Here is a 25,670-nt window from a genome sequence, read left to right as displayed (position 1 = left end):
AGCCAAAACGTTCATATATTTATTTAAACTTAAAATCAAGGTTTGTTTTTAACTTCAATTGCATTTTGATAGTGTGTATAGCATTTGACCTATTTGACGAGTATTTGACCATTCAATTGACAGGATTTTGTTTGACTGGTCAAATGCCCAACCCTAATTCTAAATAATTTGCCCCTTCTATCACCACAACATTTTATATAAAAACTGTACCCATTTGTTATTTGTCTAAGCAATATTCCTGCAAACCTGAACCTTAAACGTTCAGATTATATGTTTGTTTTTCAATTTTAATTCATTTTATTTATTTTTTCTCTAATTAAAAATCGTCAGACTCATATTTACTTGAGTCTAATCTACTTATTGCCCTACATCATATAAAAAATGATTTCCCTGAGAAAAACTTTAATCTAGCAAAACAATATTTTGGCAAAAAATGTTTCATGTGTTACAAATAGTTGTGCCATCAAATTCGTTGACTGTACATCTCATGCAGTACCTTACGAAGTGGAAGAAGTTGGGCCATCCTTTTTGGACAGCACACGTCGGTCAAATCTTCCTTGCCCAAGGCCTAATACAGATGTTAGTCTTTGGAATATTCTAAAGAAAAACATTGGAAAAGATTTAAGCAAAGTAGCTATGCCAGTAACACTGAATGAACCACTAAATGCTTTGCAGGTGAGATGAACCCTTTAAAATATTTTTTTTAAATATATTAAACTACTTGCTGCCATAATTTAGTATTTTTTTATCTGTCATTTGGTACTCAAGTAATTTTTAACATTTTTATAAATAGATAGAAGGACTGTTGTTTGTTTCGAAATTTGTGTTTCAATTTCCAATATATAGAAAATATTGCGATATATAACAAAAATAATATATATTTTTTTAGCTTTTGTGTGAAGAAATTGAATATTGTGAGTTGCTTGAAAAAGCTGACAATTCTCCAGACAAGTTTGAAAGGATGTTGTTGGTGGCTGCATTCGCTGTGTCAGCTTATAGCTCCACATATTATAGGTACAATACGACAAGGAATTCAATAAGTTTCTGACTGAATTTTATGTTCAACAGAGAAAAAACGTGTTTAAAATTTGTGTGTTATTAAATTTCAAATCTGCTGTTGGGTAATTGGAACTGCTAATTTTTTTTAAAACACCCAATTTAATGTAGAAGTTTGCTAATGCTACTTTACATTATAAGTCCTTGGCACATTGCAAACTTCCTATATATTTAGGTGTTACCCTGGCCTGCAGACATTTTTATAAGGAGCATATATACAAGCATTGAAGCAAAGTTAGCTCTGAACAAGCTGGCCAGAATGACTGATTTTAGCACTGTGCTACTCACTTTTTGACTATGCTTGCGCAATATACATTTGTTCATGTGAAGCATCTCTAAATAAAATCTGTGTTCAAATCACAGGTTGTTTACTCCCTACATCGGTGAACAACCTCCTCTGCTTAGCTGACATTTCCCCGCATATTAGGCATATAACCTCATTAAGATTCAAAAAATCAAAGCAAGGGCAGGAACACCAACACTCCCTATTTAAAAGTAAATACACAACCTGCTGTTTAAATCCAGACACACTCTATCGTCACAATCCAATCTTTGCATACAGGCACAGAAAAGATACCGAAGTCCTTGCCTTTACCCATACCAACCCTACAGCAGTCCTCTTGGTTAGTGGTTCCAAACCTTTTGTAGTCCAAGGCTATTTTTTTCTTATAAACAGTTTGTGACCCACTATGTCGAATAAACCTTGTTTGTATGCCCTTTAGTTCATTGTCCAAATATTATTTTTTAACCTGGCTGAACTACAACTAATAATCCTTTTTACCTCCGGTTCATTTAAAAATTGGAATTAAATATCTCTATACCAACAGACTGAATTTGAAAAGTATTGTCAAGCGCATAAGAAAACATGAGTCGTGAGATTACTAACCAACTTATCGGGGCATTAGGGTAGCCTATTTCGTCTCTTCAATTCATTATTTCAAAAAAAAATATTTTCCAATTTTTTCTATATTACTCACCTCTAGCTAGTTCCAAATGATGGTGTCACGTCGATGTATTCTGACTTAAGGCGATTGTTGGAAGTCGTTTGGTTTGTGCCCTCCTATTTGTCTGTCTTATCACTGCAATGAACACATTTTTATGCTAATGAACCAACTTGCTTCATCAGCCTGTAGCATACCAACTGCGATGACATCAGCTTTCTTGTTGTTGCTATGGATGGGTTGGAAAGACAGTGTATCAAGTCAAAAGCTTGATGCTTCCACAATTTTTATACTATTAAGCGTAGCGAGCCTTGAGACCCTGCCTGTCCAACCTCAATGTCTTCAAGCTTGAGGTTGGCTTTTGCTCCACAATAAGCTTGAACCTCTGGGTCAAGGTGGGGTTTCGCAAACGCGATGTAATCTATGTCGAATAGAAAATAAACAATGGCTACATGGCTTACATCAGTGATGAATTCCAAAATCGCTGTTAGGTGTCTTTGTTGACGAGTAGACCATGGTGAAGAAACTTTACAAACCGCAAGTGTTTGCAAATTACAACGGCTTGTAATCGCTCGCTATAAGCAGCAAAAGGATGACCTTCGAAAAAAATATCTGAAATGCTGTGCGGAAAGATACTATACAATTACCTGGGCTGTATCTGGTTTCACTATTTATAAAAAAACAAACAGTGATCGCATCTCTATAAATTGCTACAAAACGTTTTGTACTTATAGGGCAAATGCTGCAATAACACAAAGCACAGACAACCCCTAGGGGGAACCACTGGTCTAGATGTTGTGTTTTAATTGTGGTGTAATTTGGTCTACAAATCCTTTGATACTACTTTGATATGAAGATGCAGAAGACACTGACATCTTATCACTTTCTTCTTCTTCTTCACATAAATTTACTCTTATTTCATTGCTGCATTCACTGGATATATCTTGTGTAGATCCTAGCTTTACCTTTGATGTTGCTTAATGGGACATAGGTTACATAATCTTTAGCACAAAACTGACACTGCGTTTTAACTTTGCCTCCTATTTTAATTGTGTTGTAAAATTTCCAAACAAATATCGGCTTACCCATATCTGTAGCAATGACAAAATTCTGTACAGATAAAAAAAATAAATGCTTTGACAGGCTTGCCAACCATAATTTAAACTGGTCATTTACCATTCTACGACTACAAAATAAACTACAGCCCTAGCCAATGACCACCAAAAAAAGCTGTAAAAACCTCTTTTAGAATGTATTCTAAAACATAAGGTTTCACTAACGATAGAAAAGTGCTTGCATTGCATAGTGGTATTTTTACAAATGTTGACTATCATCACTATCCGAATAAAAACACTCCCTACGCGTCACCCTTTTTTTAGATCCCAACTGAAATGCTTCCTTTGCTATATAAATTTTAAATAATCAAATGGATTCAAATTTATCAGGTTTGATCCTATATCAAACAATGATTTTTGGTTGATGTCATAAGTAAGATTGTTGATTTGAAAGTATTAGATCTCCACGCCCCTACCAAATAATTTTATCATATCGTTCGCGCACACCACTTGTTTAGAAACACTTTGGATATAAAAGTATGTAATACATTATTCCATTTACAGAGCAGGCCAAAAACCTTTCAATCCTATTTTGGGAGAAACTTATGAATGCATCAGAGAAGACAAGTTAGTATAGTTCATTAGGTTATACATTTTATGAGTCTATTTAACAATACTAATTGGCAGTAATAAAGATTTAAAATATAATTAAAGATACAAAAAAATGAATTAAAATTACAATTTTCAGAGTATGTGTTTTTTCTCACATCAATAAAAAGTATTGCATAAAAAAAAAGTATATCAAATATATATGCACTATGCAGCCTAAACTCAATATACCCTATTTGCAACTAAATAAACAGGCCCTTGAACTGATCCCCTCCGGGGGTACAACTTAACAAACTTGCCTAACAGGAGCGACTGTATGACTATAATATATTTATTTAGTTGGCTGGGCAACAACATGACATAGTTGTCAATAAGTCGTTAGTTACATCTTCATTGATAGTAGTTTGGCATGAACTGCATTATTTCTTTGTTAGAGGTTTCCGCTTCATTGCTGAGCAGGTTTGTCACCACCCTCCTATCTCTGTTTGTCATGCACATGGTGATAATTTTCAGTATTGGCAAGGTAAGAATTAGAATATCACATTCACATGTATTTTATTTATGATCTGTAAGACAAACACATCCCCTAAAGATTATAACTTATATTTGTTGGGTTTGAATCTTATCGTCTTAAGTGTGTTTTTGACTTACATATTATTGAATAAAAACTATTTAAGCATTCACTTTTTAGTTTACCAAAACTTTTTTCGAACGTTATCAGGAAATTTGTAGATTTGGTGTAAAGAAAGTAATATGACCCTTAGAAAACATTATCTTTTGTATTTTTTAACATATTTTTAATCACCTTATTATTGAAGCAAGGAAAAATTTTAGTGTCACTGTACAATGAAAACTGCCTTAACTGTGCTAACTTTAAAAGGTGTAAAAAATTCTGTTCTATGCTTATCAGGTTTAATCAAACTTTAATAACATTTTATGTTTCCTCAGATTCTAGATTTAAAAATAAGTTTTGGGGGAAATCAATGGAGATATTTCCTATTGGTTCTGTCCATGTGCTACTAAAAAAGTGTGTGTTTGGTGATTTGTTTTTATTTTTATTTAAAGATTTACTACACTGGTCAACATACATTTTGGTGCCAAAAGAGTTTATACAGTTGTGGGGTATTTTGATGCCGCCGAATCTGAAAATTACATCGTTTTTTTAAGACTTGGCTCTAATGTTTGAAATATTCCATAGAATTGTTCCCAAAAAGTTTTGAAAAAATTATACAAACTTTGGCGTTTGTATTTTCTTTATGCTACAACTTTGATGTTCTCTTTTAAAGCATGTCTATACCTACACTATTCGTTTATTTTTTATTTGATTCTATGAAATATGACAATCAGGTAAATCGTGTTTTGTTAATATTAAGATTTAAAAAGTTAAACAATATTAGCAGTAAACAACAGATTTTTTTTGCGAAAACAGATGGCGCTAAAACACAAACATTACTTTTGGTGACAATCACATTGCACTTCTTAAATTGTTAAAGCATAGTACACCAGGACCTTCAGAGGGTTGAACCAAAATTAGTTGATCAATTAGGAATTTGTGTTTATGTAAGAACAGGTGAAGAAAACAACTAGCTTGCGGTGAGGTTCAAACGGGATGCAGCAAGCATTGATGCTCTAGTTCAGTGATTCTTAACCAGGGTTCGACCGAACCCTTGGGTTCGACGAAGCTGTTTCTAGGGTTCGGGGAGAACCTCCTCTGAAACATAAATGCTGTTATTTCAAACTAAATTCGAATCTCTTTTATGTGCCAAGGTGTCATGTAATGTTATTAATTGAAAGTTTGGCCAATTTAACCTATATAAATGCAAGTTTATTATTTGAATGTGCCCAGTTTCAACTGCTAGGAGGAAGAATCGAATACTGAGCAAAAATTCGGGGTTCAACGAACGCTTGCAGAATAACATAGGGGTTCGACAGGTTACCAAAGGTTAAGAACCACTGCAGTCTAGTTGTTTCTTAAATTGATTCCACCTGAGATTGCTTAATTAATCAACTGATTTTGGTTAGCCCCATTGAAGGCTCTCGGTCTACCGTAACATCTGTGTCGTTATCGTTGATCACTACGACTTCCGAAGGGCAAGATTGCCATTTTACACACTTGTTTATGAATGTTATTATTTGTTAAATCTTATTAATCAATTAAATAATGCAAAAGTTTGGTCAATGCTTACAAATTTTCTTTTATGACGAAGAGAAAATGTGATGCACACAACATGCATCTTTTTTTAATTTGTGGTTCTGGTGGCCATCAACATTGCCTGTTTTCAGCTTTTTGTTAGCAAAGCAGGAAACTGCAAAAAGAATTGAAGCAATCTCCGGTTGTAGGCAAAGCTTTTTCATCTCAAACTGCTTCATCAAACCATGTTTGATTTGCAGTGGTGGATTGACGGGTTTCTCTCTGGCAACTAAAGGTTCTTTGATGACGTTAGCTTTAACAATTCTCTCAAAACAAAGGTGTTTAGGTTTTACAAATCATATAAAACACAAAATTCGGATTACAGTTTCCACTTTACACAAAGCGTCCGATAATTGCTGCGTCAGTAGACTCGATGTCCAGATGTTCATGCAACAATGCCAAACTGCTAAATCGATTTGGCCCATACTCCACGTTTTCAATGAGCGAAATCAGCACAGACGCGAAAAGATCTCTTGCAACGCCGATGCAACGATAACAGGAACCATTTAAAGATTTTTTAAATTAAGTTTACAAGCGAATAGCTATCTTTAATACAATTTTGTGGATCTTCTTCTACACTTTTACGCATTAATGACGACGATTCTCTTTTTGAAATACACTACCATATCTCCTTCAAATAGCCGGATTTTAGAAAATAGGGCTGATTGCAAACCGTACTTGTTCTTTAACAGACTTCTTCAGGTTTTGAAAATAGTTTTTACATACCTAGCGGATCAATGTTTAGACAAGTTGCTGATAGTAATGAACTGAAATGACAACGTGATAGCATTTCGTCGGAAAATCGTGTTTCTTGTTCATTGATCTTGGATTCCAGCATGGGCAAATAAGTCACTCTTCTGTAGTATTCTTTAAGGTAATGAAAATGTCACATTTACTCGACCACAAGGGTTGCAGCCTCCAAAAAACTATGACCTTAAAAGGGATTATTTTGTCTCCCCAAAACAATACAGATTCAACAATTGGTTTTATTTACTCTCTGTTTTCTTATACAACCATCCACTGAAAGTTGTCAAAATGAGATTGAAAAAAATTATAAAAATTTATTCTTAATAATTTGTTTTTTTAGCATTTATGATGAGCAGTAGTGCAGTACCATAACATTCGATCACAGACGTACAACACCTTTAATTGTCATGCATTGTTACGTCACAAACGATATAGTTAATATTACGTTTGCTATACATTAATGTAATTTTACTACTTTCAGACAGTTTTTGCTCTTTTAAGGGTTTTGGGTATTGCGTTTAACACTCATTCAGTTGCTGCTCGAAAAGGTTTGCTAGCATTGTTTTTGTGTTCGTTACAGGAGTTAATACAATGACAAAAGCTAAACAAAAAAGTCCAAACTTTTTGCCCCCCACCAAACATTTTCGGCTGGCTACGCCACTGCACTGAAATAGCTGAACTACTTTACACACATCTATCTCTTCATGAAACTCATCGTGCTCCTTATCCTTATGGTCATGATGTTAAATGGTGTTTCTGCTTTTCCCATTCTTTTTCTGAAGAACTACAGTGTATGAAACGTTTATTACAGCATCCAGTCTACAAAGACATAGTTACAAAATAAGATATTGACATGTTATGATAGCTGAAGGGAGTACCACAGTGTGTAAATGGGTTGAGCAATACCAAGACACTGCGACTTATCAGAATAATAAACCTGCTACTACACACGCAATACCTAGTGTACTGTCTAATAGTGCACAGTTTACCAAACGCTTAGGAAATAATCTCTCGTAAAGCTAAACTTGTACAGTACAACACAATATACAGAGTACTAACCTAATGGGATGCTAAAATTACGATTATATCATTATATGTATTAAAGTATCTGGTTGCGAATAGGAATGCACATTGGTTCAAACATTTTCAATAGGCATGTTACTAATTGTTGTGTTCGTCTTTTTTGTCAAATGTTAAAGTTAGAAAATTTTCTCTAGCCAAATTTTTATCAATATTTCAAACAACAAGAGCCAATTCAAAGAAAAAGGTTGGCCAGTGTTATTAATATTGAAATTATAATTATGAATATTATTATTATGAATATAATTATATAATTATAATTTGAGTAATGATACGATTTTTTTAATTAAAAAAGCTAGAAATCATATTATTATTGATAAACATTTAAGATAAACACTTGTTTGTATGGTTTTTAGAGTTTTAATTAAAAAAATACAAAATTAATATTGTTTTTGTTAGGAGTGCTGAGCAGTACTCTTGGAAGAAAGTTACATCATGTGTACATAACATTATGAGTGGTACACGATGGATTGAGCACTATGGTGATATGAACATTAGCTGCGGAAATGTCACCTGTAAACTGACCTTTAATAAGGTTTGTTACTTTTTGTCATTTCTGTAAAATTGTAGCAGATCGACTTTATACATTTTATTAGTTAAATGTTGTGTGACAACATCACAGCAGCAAGTAAAAATCATTTGACATTCACCTTCTTTGGTTTTAATGCTTCACTAAATAAAATACCTTGCGTTTCCCAAAAAGTATTTACCGAGTAGCCAGGTTATAACTAGTGTAGGGCTACTGCCGTTTTCCCGACGATGCTTGAACAAAGTACTTTAACCATAAGAGCGAAATTAGAACAGATACAACGTAGCAATAACACAATTGAAAAAACATAGACCCGTCGGAATAAGGCCTACATGGCCAGAGTAAGGCATATACTTAACCCCAAACCATATTTAACACGAATTCGGAGTCTAGTCATATCAAACTGTTGGAACAGTTTTATTGTATTTTTGTTTAGAGTGGTTATTGGAACAACAAAAATGGTGAGATTAGTGGTGTTGTCCTAGATGCTGATGGGGAAGTGAAACACAGGTTACATGGAAAGTGGTATGAAGGAGTATACTCTGGCGTCGGCAACAGCTCAAAGTGCATCTGGCGTCCAGGTTAGCAATTTTTAAATTTCTGTGCAGAAGTTTCAACTTTTTTACCTAGCGAAACCCATGTGTTTTCTTAAAAAATATTGAGGGATTAATATTTTAAAGTTTTAAATTTGAGATCCACAAAAATAAAATGTTTGTGCTTCAGCCTATAAAATTTAATTAGGTAATACAATTATTAACGACACCGTAAAATTTCTCGCGGACCCCAGTTTGAGATCCGCTGACTCGCAGATTAATCACCCTAAGGTTGCTTGAGAAAAGTTTGACTTCAAAAACAACAAGCATACCAATCAGTAACACGTCTGCTTTACCATTAATTTATGTCAGGCCTGCACAACTCAAATCGTACAGGGCCGCAACAAGAAATCCCTTTTTATGCGGGACGCATACTAACACTAATGTTACTATTGTAACGTTTAATTAATATACATTATACATAAAGGGTCGGAAACTTTTGGGCGAATAAAGCTGCGAAAGATCCACACGTTTAATTGTACGTCCGGGCCAAATAATATTTTTTAACATGAAGTTTTGATTGACGAAATGTGATTTAATTAAGGCCGTTATCTACTTTCGATGTTGCGTTTATATTTAAAGGACATAAATAAGCAGCATGGTTTTAGTATAAACGCACGGCACGGCCTTTGGGCTAAAATATGCCTAAACAGATTCGTGATACGTAGTTTATGACACCATAAATGAAAAGGTGCTTCCGTGGCGTACAAGTCTCAGGATTTTACTTCTAAGTGGTAAGATGGTAGGGCAGTGGCACAGCAGCTGACGCCATTTTAGCAGTAAACAGTACAAGGTTACTGCCGTTTAGGCTACAGCAGAATAGGGTGCGGCGAAGGCACCTTTTTTGCAAAGTGGTTGGTAATGGGGAAATGGGTGCAGTGCAGTCGACAATTTGATTAAATCAGTAAAGCTATAAGCCGGTTTGGCCAACACTTTGATCGCGATCCACCGTTTGGTCGATCGCGTTATGTGCCGGATTTTTAATTGCACAAACGCGTGTGGTAAATTGGCCTGTCGCTGCGGCGACCAATTTACAGTGCTTGCTTTAAATGTAACCTGGTAGTGCAGTGTCAGCGTTTTTTCAGGCGACCAATTACCGCGTCTCGCGATAACGTTCGTCTAATAATTAAGCGTCAATCAAGCGTTATTGGGCGAGCGATCAACGTGTAATGTCTGGTGTGGAGTTCGCAATTTCCCTAAATGCGTTAAGTTGCAAAAGTAACATTACGTTGTAAAACGTGCTGGCCGTCCACAAAATGCGCTATAGGGTTACTTAAGGTCAACTTTAGGCCAATATTTAGCGAGGTTATGCAGTTATGCGCAGTGTAATTGTCAAGAATTCATTAAGTCAATAGTAACTTTGTATTCTTTGCAGTACATTATTTGACTGCATAACAGATCACGTTAGTAAAAAAATAAGCCCGAAGACCAAAAAATGCTTAAAAAAACAGGACCGAATTGCTTAAGACTTTTTAGTGCAGTGTTGCATTGTACTCACTATTGGCAAAAATATAAGTTTTGGCAACGACCTGGACAGTTGACATATTACAGTTTACACGACTGCTTCAAATGACAGTTTTTAAGAATGTTAAACATATGAGAGATTTTTTTATTCTAATGTACACATGTTAGAAAATTGTTTGGGCGATTTATTACTGTGATTGTGGGCCCTGTAGGGTAGATTAAGATCAATCCCTTCCCCAAACAAAATCGAGGTTAAATAATTTAATAAAAATATACTAGGATTCGCTATTCTGGTTTCGAATCTAGAATACCTTGGGATTGTACTTTGAACATCGCTAACCATAACACTTGATAAATTACTGCAACAGATTGTTTCTGGCAAAAAGTAGGGAATGTGGATATGACACGGCTCGTATAAATACAATGGATGTCCAAAAACTTTATTTAAATGCTAATCTAATTTTTCGGTTAGCCTTATTTTTGGGTCCATGTCGATTGCAGTAAGTACCACTAGGCGTTAAAAAGATGCAAAGGTGCCGAGGTGGTATCGATGTTTATCTCCAGTAAATATAGCGGTATCTGTTAAAGTGTCATAAACAAACCTTAAATTCGAAGCTGGCCTCCTGGTTTACCCTAAGCCACCCACCATCGCTACTCCATAAAACCAATGTTGTGTAAGCGTGTAGAACTGCGATGCAGCTGCAAACAGACGTACATCGGCCAAACGCAATGTAACCTAAGACGCGTATAAAAGAACATCATCCATCGCATAAATCGGAGGTTTGTGCACAACTACTCGCCAATCCTACCCATAAGGGTAATTTCAATAAACCGGAAATTTTGGGTTCACGGCATGCCAGTCTATATTTGCTGGAATCTTTATCGTTTTAAAACCTAGTGATACTTAGTTACCTATACATAACCTTCTTTTTTGTTATTTTTGGCCATTTCGTTTTTATCTTCAATTGTATTTTTACTCTGATAATGGCATGAGGCAGAGGTTCTCAAACTGGGCGTCGCGCCGCCCTGGTGCTTCGTTTAAATTTTTCAAGGGCGTCAAATGGTAATTCCGTTTTTTTTTATTCAAATTTAATTGGGGCAATAGGATGCTTTCAGATATTATCATTTCCTGGCGCGTGCTTTTTAAATTGAATAGAGCAAAACTGTAGCGATTGATTATGATTTAACAATCACATTTTTTTAATTCTGATTCACTTCGGCGCGCGACAAAAAAGGCTCGAGCAGTTTGTTGTTTATTGATAAAAAAAGAGAAAGCCACAGTGTTGCAGCCAAAACGCAAAACATGCGACTGAAGATGACTGTACTTATAACATTTGTAGCTAGTCTATGAATCACGTCTTTTGAGATTAGGGGAAAACTATACAGTTATCGTAAAAAATCGCGAGGAAACCTTAAGGCAGTGGTTCTCAACCTTTTTGTTCTCGCGACCCCCCTTAAGTTTTCGATAACTTGCGCGACCCCCCAATTATAGTGTAATAAACCTGAATAAATGAAAAACACATTTTAAAATTGGCCAAATTCAAAAGAGAGAAAATCTAGTTTAGGATTGTATAAAAATTTGGCTAAAATGTGACACAAGCTAAAGTTACGGTTTGAGCCAGGGTTGCCAGAGATTGACATTTTAGGTCAAATACTATTTACCATAAACCTAGTGCGAAACTAAAGGTAATCAATGGAGGTAACTGTTCTTGGTGAGCAGCCAAAATTCTTCACAAATTTACAAAACGGTTAGTCGTTAACAGCAGTGCAATCTGTCTGTAAATTCTATTTCTCTTTGCCAAAACGGCAAGACCAAAATTTTATTACCGGTATTCTGTGGATGTTTTGGAAAAGGCTATTTAAAATGTTATGATACCGCTGAAAAGTAGAAATACTTTGCCTGTAACCTATTGTAAACCTAGCACAAATTTTATTGTTACTTGGCCTAAATTTCAATTTGAAACTAAAAGCTCCCTATACTACACCTGACGCTTTAGTATTGCAGAAAATTATTGCAGAAATCCGCATCAAAATCGCGAACCATTTTTCAATTAACGTTGTTAAAGTTGGTATAAACAAAGTTTGTAGGCCTCGTGAGCCCGTGGTTTTACTTCATCCCACAATGTTTCAAATCAATTCGGTCAAATTAGGACAGAAAGCTTACTGTCCTAATGATTTGCAAACCGTCGGACACAGCAGTTAAATTAGAACAATTTATTGTTTTTGATTCAAATTTCAGGCCTTCTGGCAATCCTGATTTGAGCGTCCATTCATTATTATTAGACATCGTTTGACCGAAGCTAGGTTTGATTCATTAATTGAAAAGTGTAATGGTGATGTCATAAACGCCACAGGTTCACTGCAGCAAAAACCGCACAAAGACGAATGTTAGACCGGCGGTTCTTTTGCTCCTTCTATACTGCTAAACTGTTAGTTCATATTTCCTAATTCGTATGATTATTTCCTTAATGAAATTGTACATGGCGACCCCCAGGTTGAGAACCACTGCCTTAAGGTGTTATTTGGCAGCAAGTTATTATACATTTGATGCTTGAAAGTTTCACGCTCATTCTATACACGCCATACTAGTGCAAATATCACACGTCACACCTAATTTGTTATCCTAAAATTTTGGTAATTTCTTGCGCTGTAGTTTCGTTTGCTTGTTTTTTCTTGCATTTTGTATACCCAAGTTAAATATAAAACATTTAAATTCCTATCGCTGAGTGCGTCGCAAGATCACCAAACTTTTCCAAGGGCCTCGCAAAAAAAATATGTGAACCACTGGCATGAGGTATTGCCGAAATGTTTGTAAAAAATGAAATAACGTTTTTATCGAATATAATTTAGTATTTTTATTGAAATTACCTGAAGCTTAATATTAAATAAATCACACAAAGACTACCTTGTGACATGCATTCAAATAAACATACATCAAAAAATTATACCATTATAATGTTTAAAATTAAAAGGGCATGAAGCAACTTTTTGCTAACTTTGCCGTAATAGGGGAATAAAGTAACTTTTTAACTTCGCTGTATTACGTATCAGTTTATAGTCGCTGATGCACACTGTTGTGTTATCTGTTTTGACTGTATCTTAAAGTCGTTGATTTCTTGGTTAACAACATTTTTGCAGCAGACGGTGATGTGTACAACCAAATATATTAACTATTAACTGCTATATAGCATTGTTCATATAATTGCTATCACCCGCTAAGTCTTTTAAAACAATATTTTGTCGTTATTTTTTCTTTTTGGTCTTGTGGTAATAAAAAAAAATATGTGTTGCAGGATCTATGCCACCCGATTTCGATAAATACTATGGTTTCACAAGATTTGCTGTTGAGCTCAATGAATTGGACCCAAAAGAAGCCATGCTTCTTCCTCGAACTGACACAAGATTTAGACCTGACCAGAGGTACATGTACTTTTGTTGCACATTGTTTACATAATAATTATATAATTATATCTCGGTTCGCCAGGGTGCATTTTTTGTATTCAGGTGAAAAAACTCCTTGTTTGCACTCGTTTATTTTAGCGTTTTTATAAAAAATTTCTCGGGATTTTCAAAATAAACTTTTTTTCGCAGAATTCCACGTATGGCGAATCTTTATTAACAGCATTCACTTTTGGAATAGAATATTGATTATACAAACTTTCTTAGGAAGGCATATGCAAATACCTTTTTCAATTCAAGGTTTAGTTGGTGTAATGTTCGGAACGTTTCGATAGTGATACTTTTAAATCTTCCTAGCGAATACTTTTTTTTTAAATTATTTCTTGGCACCAAATTGCTTGTAATATTGTTCAAGGGGTTTTGTATCCGGTCTTCTAGTTTCGTTTTTTGTAGATATTTAGAAGAAGGCAATATCCATTTAGCAGAGGAAGAAAAGCAGAGAGTTGAACAACTCCAACGAAATCAAAGAAAAGAAAGAGATGTGAACGACATTACATATCAACCATTGTTTTTCAAGTAATTTTTTACTTGTTGGGGTTTTATTTTATTGCTAACCTACATCAGCTACGTTTTAACATTTTGCAGAAAAAAATATGCCTGTTATATTATAGAAAAATGTGTTAAAAGCTCATAACGCTAAATGCTAATATTAAAATTACGCCGCATATCAGAGGTGTTTTAATATAACAATGTATCACTTATTAAAACTAAAAAATTACTGAGTCGGACCATGGGATTATATACTTTTTTTACGAATATTGGCAGAACCTAGATTTTATTATTGTCCTATTAATAAATTTATTTTCATATAGATAAAGGGCACGTAATAACCGCAGCTCCTGAGACGGTCTCTTCGTCGCAATTTTTTTTAAAGTAGTACATTCCCAGATTATGACATGGTTGAATAACGTTACAATGGCTACCTAAATCAATGAATATTACCATGAATATAGCATCGGGTTATAACCGTATTTACCATGTGTTCAATGGTTCGCAGAGTTTTGCCCAGGGGCCTAGTAAGCCACATATGAAGACAATTTTAAGTGCGAAGCGCCAATGTAATATTTTGACAGATTGTGAACTTGTAAAAAAGTTACAAACACGCAAACAACTAGATGTATTGTTTTATCTGCTTATTTATTTTTTATTGTAATATAGAAAATCAGGTAACGGATCCGATGACACCTGGGTATTTACTGACACTTACTGGAAATTAAGAGAAGAACCAGGATTTGCCAATTTCGACCAACTGCCACTACTGTGGTAAAGTCACGGGCTCTTGATCATTCGGTGCAATTATGATTCTAAGCTATGCAGTTGGATACTTTTGCATTGGTGACTTTATGGTACCACACGATATTAACTATTTATTTTTAAGCTTTTGAGTAAGTACCTCTTTAGATTTAGTATAATTTTTATTGGAACTTCACATTCACAGTTTTGCATTATAATATGGTACTTCTACCTGCCATAATTTTATTTAATTTTTTCGTGTTACCTTACCACATCTCAAATTTAGAGAATTTTGCGACTAATATACGTTAAGTTTTGTTAATGACGTTTTAGCCGTTTTATTTGAACGTGTTTAACAAATTTTTTGATTTTTGTGCTTAGATATGTAATCTTGTTTCGAAATAACTTAGTGCTTCACACCCGTGATAAAAATTAAATATCATATAGTACAAGAACAACTGTTGCCAACTATCTCGCACTTTATAAATGTCCCACTATTAGGGATGTTTTTTTTTCGATGAGACCTATCTGTATTCAAGTTTTTGCATTTTGTGTGCCCATAAAACCTTTTTAATCCACGCAACATTAAGTTTTAGAGAAAATTGTTTTACTTTGTTTTATCGATGCTCTAGTTTTATTGCAGTTAAATTATGTTTTCAATTTTTATAAAGCCTAGTGTATGTCCAGCTGTAAACTAAAACAGCCATTAAAATAAAACTAACAGTCATTGAATATACGAAACCACTGCCAGATGGTTAAGCCAAACTAAAGAAAATATATTCACAGACGTTGTTTTGTTATGATTTATCCTCTTAAAGTCCAAACCAGAGCTTAATATGTAGCCACTTAGTCGTAATTGTGCAATTCTCTATATTATGACAAACTGAATGTTTAAAATATGAAGATATCTCCTCGCCCTTACACGTAAAATTACGACAATGACTTCAAATGGGAGCAAATATTCTTTAGACTTTCCTGTCTTAGTGAAAGGCATTCAATATGAAGTTCTAGTTATTTGACAGAGAAATGTATTTCTTCATTAAATAAGGCATCATCCGACTCTATAAAATAACAACAAAACAATGCAAACACGTAAACTTGCATTTGATGCCTTTTTGTGGCTAAATATATTTCTCTTTTAAATAGAACTTATCAAAGACTGACTTTGACTACGACAGGAAAATCTAAAGAATTATCTATATCATTTCTTATTTGCACATGAAATCAATTTTACGAATCAAAGTACGCGTTTGAGCAATTTATCTTTTTAATTGATTGGTGTCTTAGGAAATAAAAAAATTTGATTAGTTTGTTAATGTTTTACCTTGAATATGGTGTGTTTGCCGTAGTCTAGCCACACCACAGTGTGACACAAAACCAGTTTTTTAAGTTTTAACCTATCACTCTTTAACGCCGGAAAAACAGTAATGGCTAGAATATTTTGGTCATGGGATTATGACCAGCACAATTTGCTTTGTAGGGGTTTCGCCTGATAAGAGTAAACATGTTTACCAAACAATTCTTGCTCCAAAGTTGACCATTTGTTATCTACGATGTATTAAAATATGGCTGTCACAACCAAAGTTCTAAGCCTTTGCGTTTTAATTAGATCTTTTCATGATAACTTTCCGATTTTCGTTACTGGTTTCAATGCGCTTTATATTCCCCGGCCACTCAAAAAAAATTTCGTAAGAGATCCTCTAATGTAAGGAATAATAGCTAGACCTTCGGTTGTAGTTATGTTTTTAACTTGTTTTGATTGTTCTGTAAAACATTGAAGCTCGGTGTAGAATAGGGTTTTCCAAAAACCGAGCGTGTATGCTATACAGCAGTGTTTAACAATGTATGGATCGCGATTCAAATTCGGTCGCTCACATAATAAAACCAAAATAAGGAATCCTTAGAAATTATAGAGAACAAAGTTAAAACAAAAATACAAATGAATAAAGGTAAAATTTAGGAGTCGCGCTTAAAGTAATAGTTGGTTTGTTTGACAAAAAACTACCACAGTATATAAAGTTACAACTTACAACGTTATTTCATGTAAATCGTAAACTATAAGTCGGACTACATGTCGTGTCCCAAAAAAATGTGTTAAGCTTTCACAACAGAAAAAAAGATTCCAATGCGAATCTTCGCCTTGTTAATAATAAATTTTGATTTACCGGTTATCATACTTTGAAGTACCACAAACTAAATGTAAATGTGCCTTGATTACTTACTATCCTCACCGTATGACGTATTTCAACTTGTAACATAAGTTGTTACGTCCAACTTTAGACTCATTTTACATCCATGCTAGCTTTTGCTTTTCGTTGAGCTTACTCCCTAAAACTGGGTTTCCCAACCGGGGGTACGAGATTGAACATCAAGGGCAAACCTGGGCAACATACGGCCCGCAGCTTATTTTCCTTAAAATACAGACTTAGCGAAAACAAGTGGGAGTTTCTACATGTTTCGTTGTATCGTAAACACTTTTTCCATATCCGGATCTAGTCATGACCCGGCCAAATTCGATTATTAACCTATTTTTAAATACTAACACGGAAATTGTTTTCGCGCTTCGCGAATCTCTTCTGCCTTTCTGATAAGTTCCACGCGATCTTTACAGACAAATATCGTGCTCTGCAATGTCGCAGTCTCTCTTTTGAAAGTTTGCCAAACTTTGCCAGCCTAATATTTATATTTTTGCGCTTTTGTCGAAAGTATTCCGTCTTTAAAATATGCACGAAATGCCGTCCGTTTTCTGATCTCTGAAACATATCGATGAACATTTTGTCAACCTAATTTAGATGAAGCTGTGTGTTTCTCCCGTCTTATATTGTCTTTGCAATATGGCCGTTTTACCGCAAGTATCACATCGGTAAAAGCCTCAGAAGAGCAAAAAAACACAAAGTTTTTTTGTGCGAAACTTTTACTTATTTTAATCTTAAATTTTGGGTCAACGCGCTCCACAATTTAATAACGCCATTATATCAAGCAACGTACATTTTTTATTGGTGGTCAATGCGTCACACCCCCCTCTAAATCTAAATTAAAGTTTGCATTTTACAACAAGTGTATAGTCGCAATCTTTGCGCGCTTCGCGCGACGTCTTGTAGCCTTTTTTAAATTCGACTTAAATTGTACATTTTCGCACAATTCCAAACGTAATAACATGTTCGTTAGCTTATTTGTTTTATACCACCAGGGTATGACGTCATATTGCGTGTATTTGAGATCCTATTTTTAACCCGGCCCGCCACAACTATTAAAGTTTCTCATGTGGCCCGCGGTTAAGAAAAAATTGCCCAACCCTGATCAAGGGGTACGAAGTTTCACAGTACAGTTTTATTTTGTAATTGTAAAACATATTATGCCATTACAATCTTTGATTTGAAAAAAACAACAAAAACAATTAAGTACAAATAATTGTTGTTATGTAGTTACAAAACCTCTGTCTTAAAACAATGCAGTTTGCTAGCTGCAGACTTACGTGTTGCCTTCAGTATATTCGAACCATCGTTTGAGCGAATTTTATCAATAAAGCAGCAAGAAATATCTCACTTAGAAGTGACAAACAAAATAACTGCCATTTAATTCCTTTCCGATTTTTGCATTTTTTTAGTGAAATACCGGTTTAACTTTTAATTGAGCTATCAAAGCGATGTAATTTGGCAATATATGTCTGAAAAATGCCATCAGAAAATTTTGGTGGTACGTACAACGCTCTGACCTAACAAAGGGCTACGAAAAGCAAAAAAGGCTGTGAACCCCTGCCCTAAATAAAGAGTCGCTTAAATATAATCTTTATACCAAAGTGGCTTTTTCAACCGTGAAATCCCCAACAAAATCAGTTGAACTGCAGCGCCGATTTAGCGTTCTGTTCAAGGTGGGCATGGCAAATTTCAAAAATGATACTCCAAAGTTTTAACGTTACATTACGCAAGCACCTTTTGGAGATTCTGTTCTACATCAAATAAACAATATTCGACAGAATTTGGGCCTAAATTTCGCGCGAAACGCTAAAAATTGTGTTTATCCGGGTTCTCCAACACTTTTTATTTAGAATGAGGCGTTAAGCATTAAGCCCAAAACAAAGATTCGCACATTGTTTTCTAAGTATGCGACGACTACAGAGGTGTTCTGTGGCGATTTGACAAGAAATTAAAAAGTCACACATCTACGTTGTACAGTACACCCTTTCAAAGATAATTGCTGCAGTTGTTCACAAGTTCACAACCTAATGATTTCACCAGCTTTTGCTATCCAGTATCGTAGTTGTTGCGCCTTTGTTGCAGTCAAAAAGTTGTTTACGAAAAATTCTCGTATTCCTCGTGTATGGCGTGATAATAGGCCTACCATATGCCCTCTTTTAGGAGGATTTGTTTCTTTTCTCAAGAAAAGTGAATGGTCCTCTGAGGACGCTTAAAAATGCCCAAATGTCCTCTTTTTTCGCATTTCGAGTTATTTTATAACAAGACTTTTACGCGAGACGTATTAATTTCAAAAAAATTCTGTAGCCATTAATGGTTTAAAAAGGTTTTCCAAACAAATCACCCTATCAGCACTACCTTCTTGAATGTCATTGCGAACAGTGCGGCAGAAAAATTGCAACTGAACCTCACATGTAAAAAAACAATATAATAAAGCAAAGCTGTGAGTTTTGTTGGCCTAGCCTACTATCAGTGTCACTGTATGTCCAGCAATATTTCCAGCATCCCAGAACCGAAGAAGTGTTTAGTGATCTGTTAAAGATCGCGCAATTTTACTTTAGCATTATGGCCCATTATGCAAACGTTAAACGCATTTTTTTCTTTCATGCCACAATGGTGCACAGAAAGAGACAGCCTATTAGTTGGATAAGTTTCGAACATCTTTACGGTTGCATATAATTTCAATGAAATTTCGTGTAAACAATTTCACGATCTCTTTAAAAATGATAATTCCTCATTGGCAAAAGTTAAGAGAACCGCAAAGTATTCATGGCCTCAATCTGGAAAATAAATTTGGGTTGTTTTTTTGTAACTTTTGTCTGCAACTAACAAGAAAATGTAAAATATCATCAAACTTAAACGTAACAATTTCTACTTTTGCTTTACTCGTTGGCAAAAAATGTCCCCTAAGTCAGGGGTTTCCAACTCAAACATGCCGGCGTGCCAATTTTCATCCTATAACTCAGTGTTTCTCAACTTTTTTCACCCCAGGGCGCACTTGTAAACCTTTTAAAACGTGGCGGCGCACCTGGGAGCAAGTCGACTGCTAACTTATACTTGGCAGTTTTATTACATCAGGCTCCCAATTCTATTATCTATAAAGCAGCTTGCAAAGTCGGTTAAAAATAACCCGACTCCAACTCCCGATTCCGACTCCGGCCAAATGTGTGATTTCGTCAAATTCCGAGTCCGTCTGCAACCCTACAACATTTATTTTTCACATTTACGTAACTAAATTAAGGAGGATTTTCAACAATCCCCTCAAAGGAGTGTCATATATCTCATCCAACCACAATACATTGCTGGAAAATATCCACCATATGCTATTTCGCCTTTTTAATTTGCATTTGGCGGCATTGTTAGTTTTAAAATTGGTATTGCGCACGTCGGACTCGGGACTCCATCAGTCCGATTTCAGCAAAACAAATCGATTACGGTACCTCGACCAGATATGACTCCACAGCCCTGCTATAAAATGCGATGTGCTCAATAAGACATGCCAAAAGAGAAAGAAAATAAATGAAATAGGCCTTTCTTGTTGTAAATTATGAAAACACACGGTATGTTGGTTAAAGTTCACTGGAAACACAGAACAAGCCCCAAAAGCAACAACATCTAACTCGGAATAAATCCAAAATGTAACGGAAAAAACCTAAATGGACAAAATAACGCCCAAAACTGTACAAAAAAGGGTATGGGACGATTGAAGGACATATTCTTGGCATCGTCCGTTTTGGTGTCGACGTTTAGGTGCCAAAGTGTTTTGGCACAGGATTGTTCGCCTGTGTTTGGGGTTAGGCGCGATTAATGGGAAGAATTAGAATTTGGGTTATGGTTAAAATTATTAAGGAAGTTTGTGTTGAAGTTATGGGTTGGGTTTGTAGTTAAGTAAAAGGTTACAAAGGCCTTATTCTTGCCATTTAGGCCTTATTCGGACGAATTTAGGTCTTATTTTGATTTAAACGCTAGTACGAGTATTAGGTATTAGTCCTATTTTGGTCTTACTCCGAACTGTTTTTTATGCCGAAGTTGCTGTTGTTTTAATTGCGGTCTTATGGCGGAAGCCCCGCTAGATATGTTGCAATAGTTCCTCTTTCTTTGTTAGCGAAGAGCCAACATCAACCAATGAGACTTCAATAAGGGCTACGAATTCAGTCATATTGCTCAGTGTTTATTCACAGAAAATAGTGACTAAAGTTTATTCTAAAATTATTCGCAAATTCTACAAATAATACAGAATTTTTGTAACATTTTTTCCCCATTTTCTCGCGGCGCACCTGGCCACCTTCCACGGCGCACCGGTTGAAAAACGCTGCTATAACTTCTTCCCGCGCCAAAGTTTAGTAATATAATTCTTTCTTATAATAAAAGCGTGCAGTTAGCAGTGCGAATTACTACATCTAAATGTCCGTCGGTGAGCTGACTTTTGCTTTTTGTTTCTTGACACCAAACTTTATAGTTATGTGAATGCCTCCACTACAATATAATGTTATAGTATTAGAAGTAATTGTCAGTTGTCATAATTGCAGCGATTGTTTTATATTGTGAATAAACAATGGAATTTACTGATAAAAAATTAGGTATTTTTTACAATTCGCTGAATAGCAAATTAAGTAATTTGGGGGGCTTGCGTGCCATTTTTTATTTGGTCGCGTGCCGCTTGTTGGACACCCCTGCCCTAAGTAATAATATATTCTTATCGCGATTCGAAAAAATACACGTCCAGGCTTTCCGTTGACTCTGACATACGAGTTTGCCTTTTACAAGTAACTCCAAGAATTGATGATTTATGCAGAAAGAAGCAATCGCATCCGTCCCATTGATGCTGTCAGTTTTTTTGTGTTGTTTTTTTTTTGTTTTGCAGTCCGCGAAATAACACATTCACAAATAGTGGTCCGTGGTCGAAAAAAGCTGGGAAACCCTGAAACGCCAATTCATCTGCCAAATTCTTTCCTTCTCAAGGCAAGCCCTAATTCACGTCAAAACCTATAATATTCTGTAGCATAATTTTGAATTTGGCGTATTTTGCGAACTTACCACGAACGTGGGTAATTTATTTTTACTATTTTGCATTTCAATAAAAATATAAAAGCCATAATATTTAATAAAAGCGACATTTCGCAATTTACAGACCTTTCAGCAATAACTCCTGCATCATCAGTGTAAAAATCAAGTGAAGATAAAAGCGATAAAACGTAAAAACGAAAGGAAAAAAGGCGATGTATGGGTCAGTTCATACAGCGAGGTGTTAAAAAGATATAAAGGTGCCAAGGTTGTATCTATGTTGAGTTCTGGTTTGTGATCATCAGCGATTCCAGCAAAAAAGGCGATATTTGTCATGCCGCGAACCAAATATTTCCGGTTTGTTGAAATTAACCTTATATGTAGGATTCGCGAGCAAATGGGCACAAACTTCCGACTTAGGTGACGGCTGGTGTTCTTTCATACGGGTCTTTAGGTTGCGTTGCGTTTGGCCGATGTATGTCTGGTTGCATCTGCATCGCAGTCGGTACACCACGTTGGTTTTCTGGAGTAGCGATGGTGAATCTTTTAGGGCAAACCAGGAGGCCAGCTTTGACGTTTCGTGAACAAACCTTAACGTTTCGTAAAACAAACCTTATTTTGCATTGATCTCAACTTGACAGTGTTGTAAAAAAGTGTTTTGAAATGACATGGCTTGACTCCATCGAGGTGGGCCAACGTGACTTATGCCTACCTCGATTAATTAAGTATTTTGAACAAATGACTTGACTTGGACTTATTCTTTCATTTTTTTCAAAATTGAGTTGGTAATCTGAATTTTGGCACGTAAAACAACTTGCTCGCTAGTCGCTATATGTTGCGTTTTGTTGTTTTTTAGTTGAGTTGTTGCTCATTATTGCACAACCTTTCCAATTAATAGTGTAAGGTTTTATTTTTTATGTCAATGACTTGATTTGCACTTAAGGGTGTCCGATAATTTTATAGGATCGCAGCCTATAAGCCATGTATAGTGGTAGTATTGGTACTTCAAATATTCCGGTAGTACAGTTGTGGTTTCGATACAAAATTGACATAGGCTTTTGAACTATGATTTAAAAACCTAAACGACGATTTTATCCTAAGAGGTAAATTTATCAAAAACAAATTAAGAAACTGGTGATAGGCGCAACTAAAATATTAGTAGATTAAGAACCATGGTGGTAGATTAATAACCATGGTGGAACAACTTAACGCTTAAACAAATGATGGCCATAAACGTAGAAAAATACCTGAACTTTCTAATTTAATCTATTTTGCTTGATTGAGCATAAGTAATCACATCCTTTAGTATTGTATCGTGACACTTTTTTGCCTAAAATACCGGGTACCGGTATCGGATTAAAATGTCATATATCAAACATCCCTATTTGCAATTGACTTGTTCTAATAATAATTTGGACTGGCTTGACTTTTTAATTTGCCTAAGGACTTAAATGGGACTTGACTGGGACTTCAGTCATTTCAAAATGACTTGTTTAGCACACTGGTTCATGGACCCGGAAAATACTTCTGCTTTTTGTCCTTTCATTTCTAAGGTTACTGGTACTTGTTGCATGACATAAATTAGTGACGCCATCTCTAAATTTTTTATACTCCCAAACAAAAATCCTGGATCCGCTCCTCACCACTAGAGAATTCGGTCGTAAGATGTTACCAGTATATGATATTTTGAAATACTTTTTTTAGTAAAGCAATCACGTAACTTTAATTAAATACAAGTTACATTTTAATAAATATTCTCTACATTTATTGACCCACATTTTAGGTGAAACACATCCCATATTGTACTTGAACCGGAACTTCATAAATCGGTTTCGAAAATAAATTTAGTCGAACCGGAGCTGAACCGGAACTTTTAAATTGCTCCGAACCGAAACCGGATACCAAAAAAAACCTTGAACCCCAACCGAACCTGAACCAGAAATGTCAAACGGTTCGACACCTTGGTTAAAAGTTAAAAAAACTGTAAATAAATCACGAGTTCTTACCGAGTTAAGTACAGTTTCATGCATTAGTAGTTCACTGCAATTACAGCCCCAAATTACATATATCTGCAGTATACAAAACAGTTATTTAACTAAACTTTTCTTGATTGTTTATTTTTACTTAAACACCTCTCTGAAAAATATGTTTGGCACCCCAAAACAAAATCCTAGATACGCGCCTGTCCGGGGTTGCCAATATTTTGCGAACTCGCAAAAAAAAATAACACCACTTAAAAGTTAATAAGTGAATTTGCAATAAAAACTTATATAACAGAAGTTTAAGTTTAACAGTTTATTTCGTTACTTGCAATCAATATCACGACGGACCCAATTATAGTACCTCTGCTAGTAGCGGCCGAAAAAGCTCATTGCCCCCATAGCTGGCTGGTCCCGGATAAAAACATTTTACTTGGACTAAAAAAATACTTTTTTTCTACGCTAAACTTCAAATTAGGATTTTATTTTTTCGATTATGAATGCACGGACTAAATTGGCCACAAAAACCTTGCAGTTGAAAATTGTTCCACAAACTACTTTTTTCAAAAACATATTTATTAGTATGCTGTGCAAAACGTATCAAAGATAAAAAACAATTTTTTTATAAGTTACTTACTATAGGGCAGTGGTCGGCAAACTGTGGGCCGCATAACATTTTTTTAGTGGGCCGCGAGTAACCTTTGAATATTTTAGTGTTTTCATAGAATTGTGGGGCGCGTGTTATCCGACATTCATTTGCATTTCATTTGTTTTAAAATTATATATGGCGTAGAATTTTTATATTGTATAAGCATGGTTCAGACCCATCGTGCCAAATGTGGAAGTTTTTCGCGCCTATAATCTTCGTTTCATACTATGTTTTACGTTATGGCATGTCACTGTTTTGACCATCAAGGCGCCCAATAATACTTCACCTTTAAAACAAATATCCTCAATCCGCCACTGTTTTCGTAGTGATTTTCGTTGTGGCCTTAAATAGCTCTGAAAAGAGTACTTTTGGCCGCGACAAAAAAGTTTGCCTACCACTGCTATAGGGAGTGGTAGATGCTTGAACATTTTGAGTGCGCTCTTATGACGTTTACAGGGTCAATAGATTCGTTGTGTCAGCATTATTTGTATTATCAAATACATCCGGGTTTGGAACTATTCAGCTTATAGTTTTAGAAAAGCATGCTCCACATAACCTATATAAATGTTTAGCCTATACCCTGTTCACAAAAGACAAATGTTACATAACCGGTATATATCTGAAATAAATTGATACGTTTTTAAAGTTCTAAGTAAGCGTTATTTAGCTTTGTAAAAGTAGGGGTTATGCAGTAGATATACTATAATACAAACACTTAATTTGTTTTAGAACTGCGCTTTCACATTTGGCGTTGGCCAAATGTTGTAGACAAATTTTGCCGAACAAACGCAGGTTCAATGAGATTTTTCACGAATGATGAGAATCACAGAGTTCAACAGTTGCTATCTATAGCATGATGTTTTTCAAGTTGTGTCAGATATAGTTA

General features: G+C 35.2%; 1 protein-coding gene across 1 annotated transcript in view; it reads left to right on the top strand.

Moving 5' to 3' along the window:
- The window catches only part of LOC146132999 (oxysterol-binding protein-related protein 6-like), a 65,806-nt gene extending 49,540 nt beyond the window's left edge, over nucleotides 1-16,266 (top strand). The window contains exons 15-24 of the mRNA XM_083397538.1: nucleotides 494-675; nucleotides 890-1,014; nucleotides 3,617-3,679; nucleotides 4,096-4,184; nucleotides 4,610-4,688; nucleotides 8,079-8,214; nucleotides 8,645-8,789; nucleotides 13,559-13,685; nucleotides 14,118-14,240; nucleotides 14,883-16,266. Coding sequence (XP_083253664.1) covers nucleotides 494-675; nucleotides 890-1,014; nucleotides 3,617-3,679; nucleotides 4,096-4,184; nucleotides 4,610-4,688; nucleotides 8,079-8,214; nucleotides 8,645-8,789; nucleotides 13,559-13,685; nucleotides 14,118-14,240; nucleotides 14,883-14,991 — 1,178 coding nt within the window. The 3' untranslated portion in view covers nucleotides 14,992-16,266. The remainder of the gene's footprint in view (nucleotides 1-493; nucleotides 676-889; nucleotides 1,015-3,616; nucleotides 3,680-4,095; nucleotides 4,185-4,609; nucleotides 4,689-8,078; nucleotides 8,215-8,644; nucleotides 8,790-13,558; nucleotides 13,686-14,117; nucleotides 14,241-14,882) is intronic.
- Nucleotides 16,267-25,670: the final 9,404 nt, after the last annotated feature.

Source organism: Ascidiella aspersa, chromosome 9 (genome assembly GCF_963924565.1).
Source record: "Ascidiella aspersa chromosome 9, kaAscAspe10.2, whole genome shotgun sequence".
Taxonomy (NCBI): domain Eukaryota; kingdom Metazoa; phylum Chordata; class Ascidiacea; order Phlebobranchia; family Ascidiidae; genus Ascidiella; species Ascidiella aspersa.
Note: the sequence above shows the minus strand (reverse complement) of the source record. Positions and strands in the feature narration are given on the sequence as shown.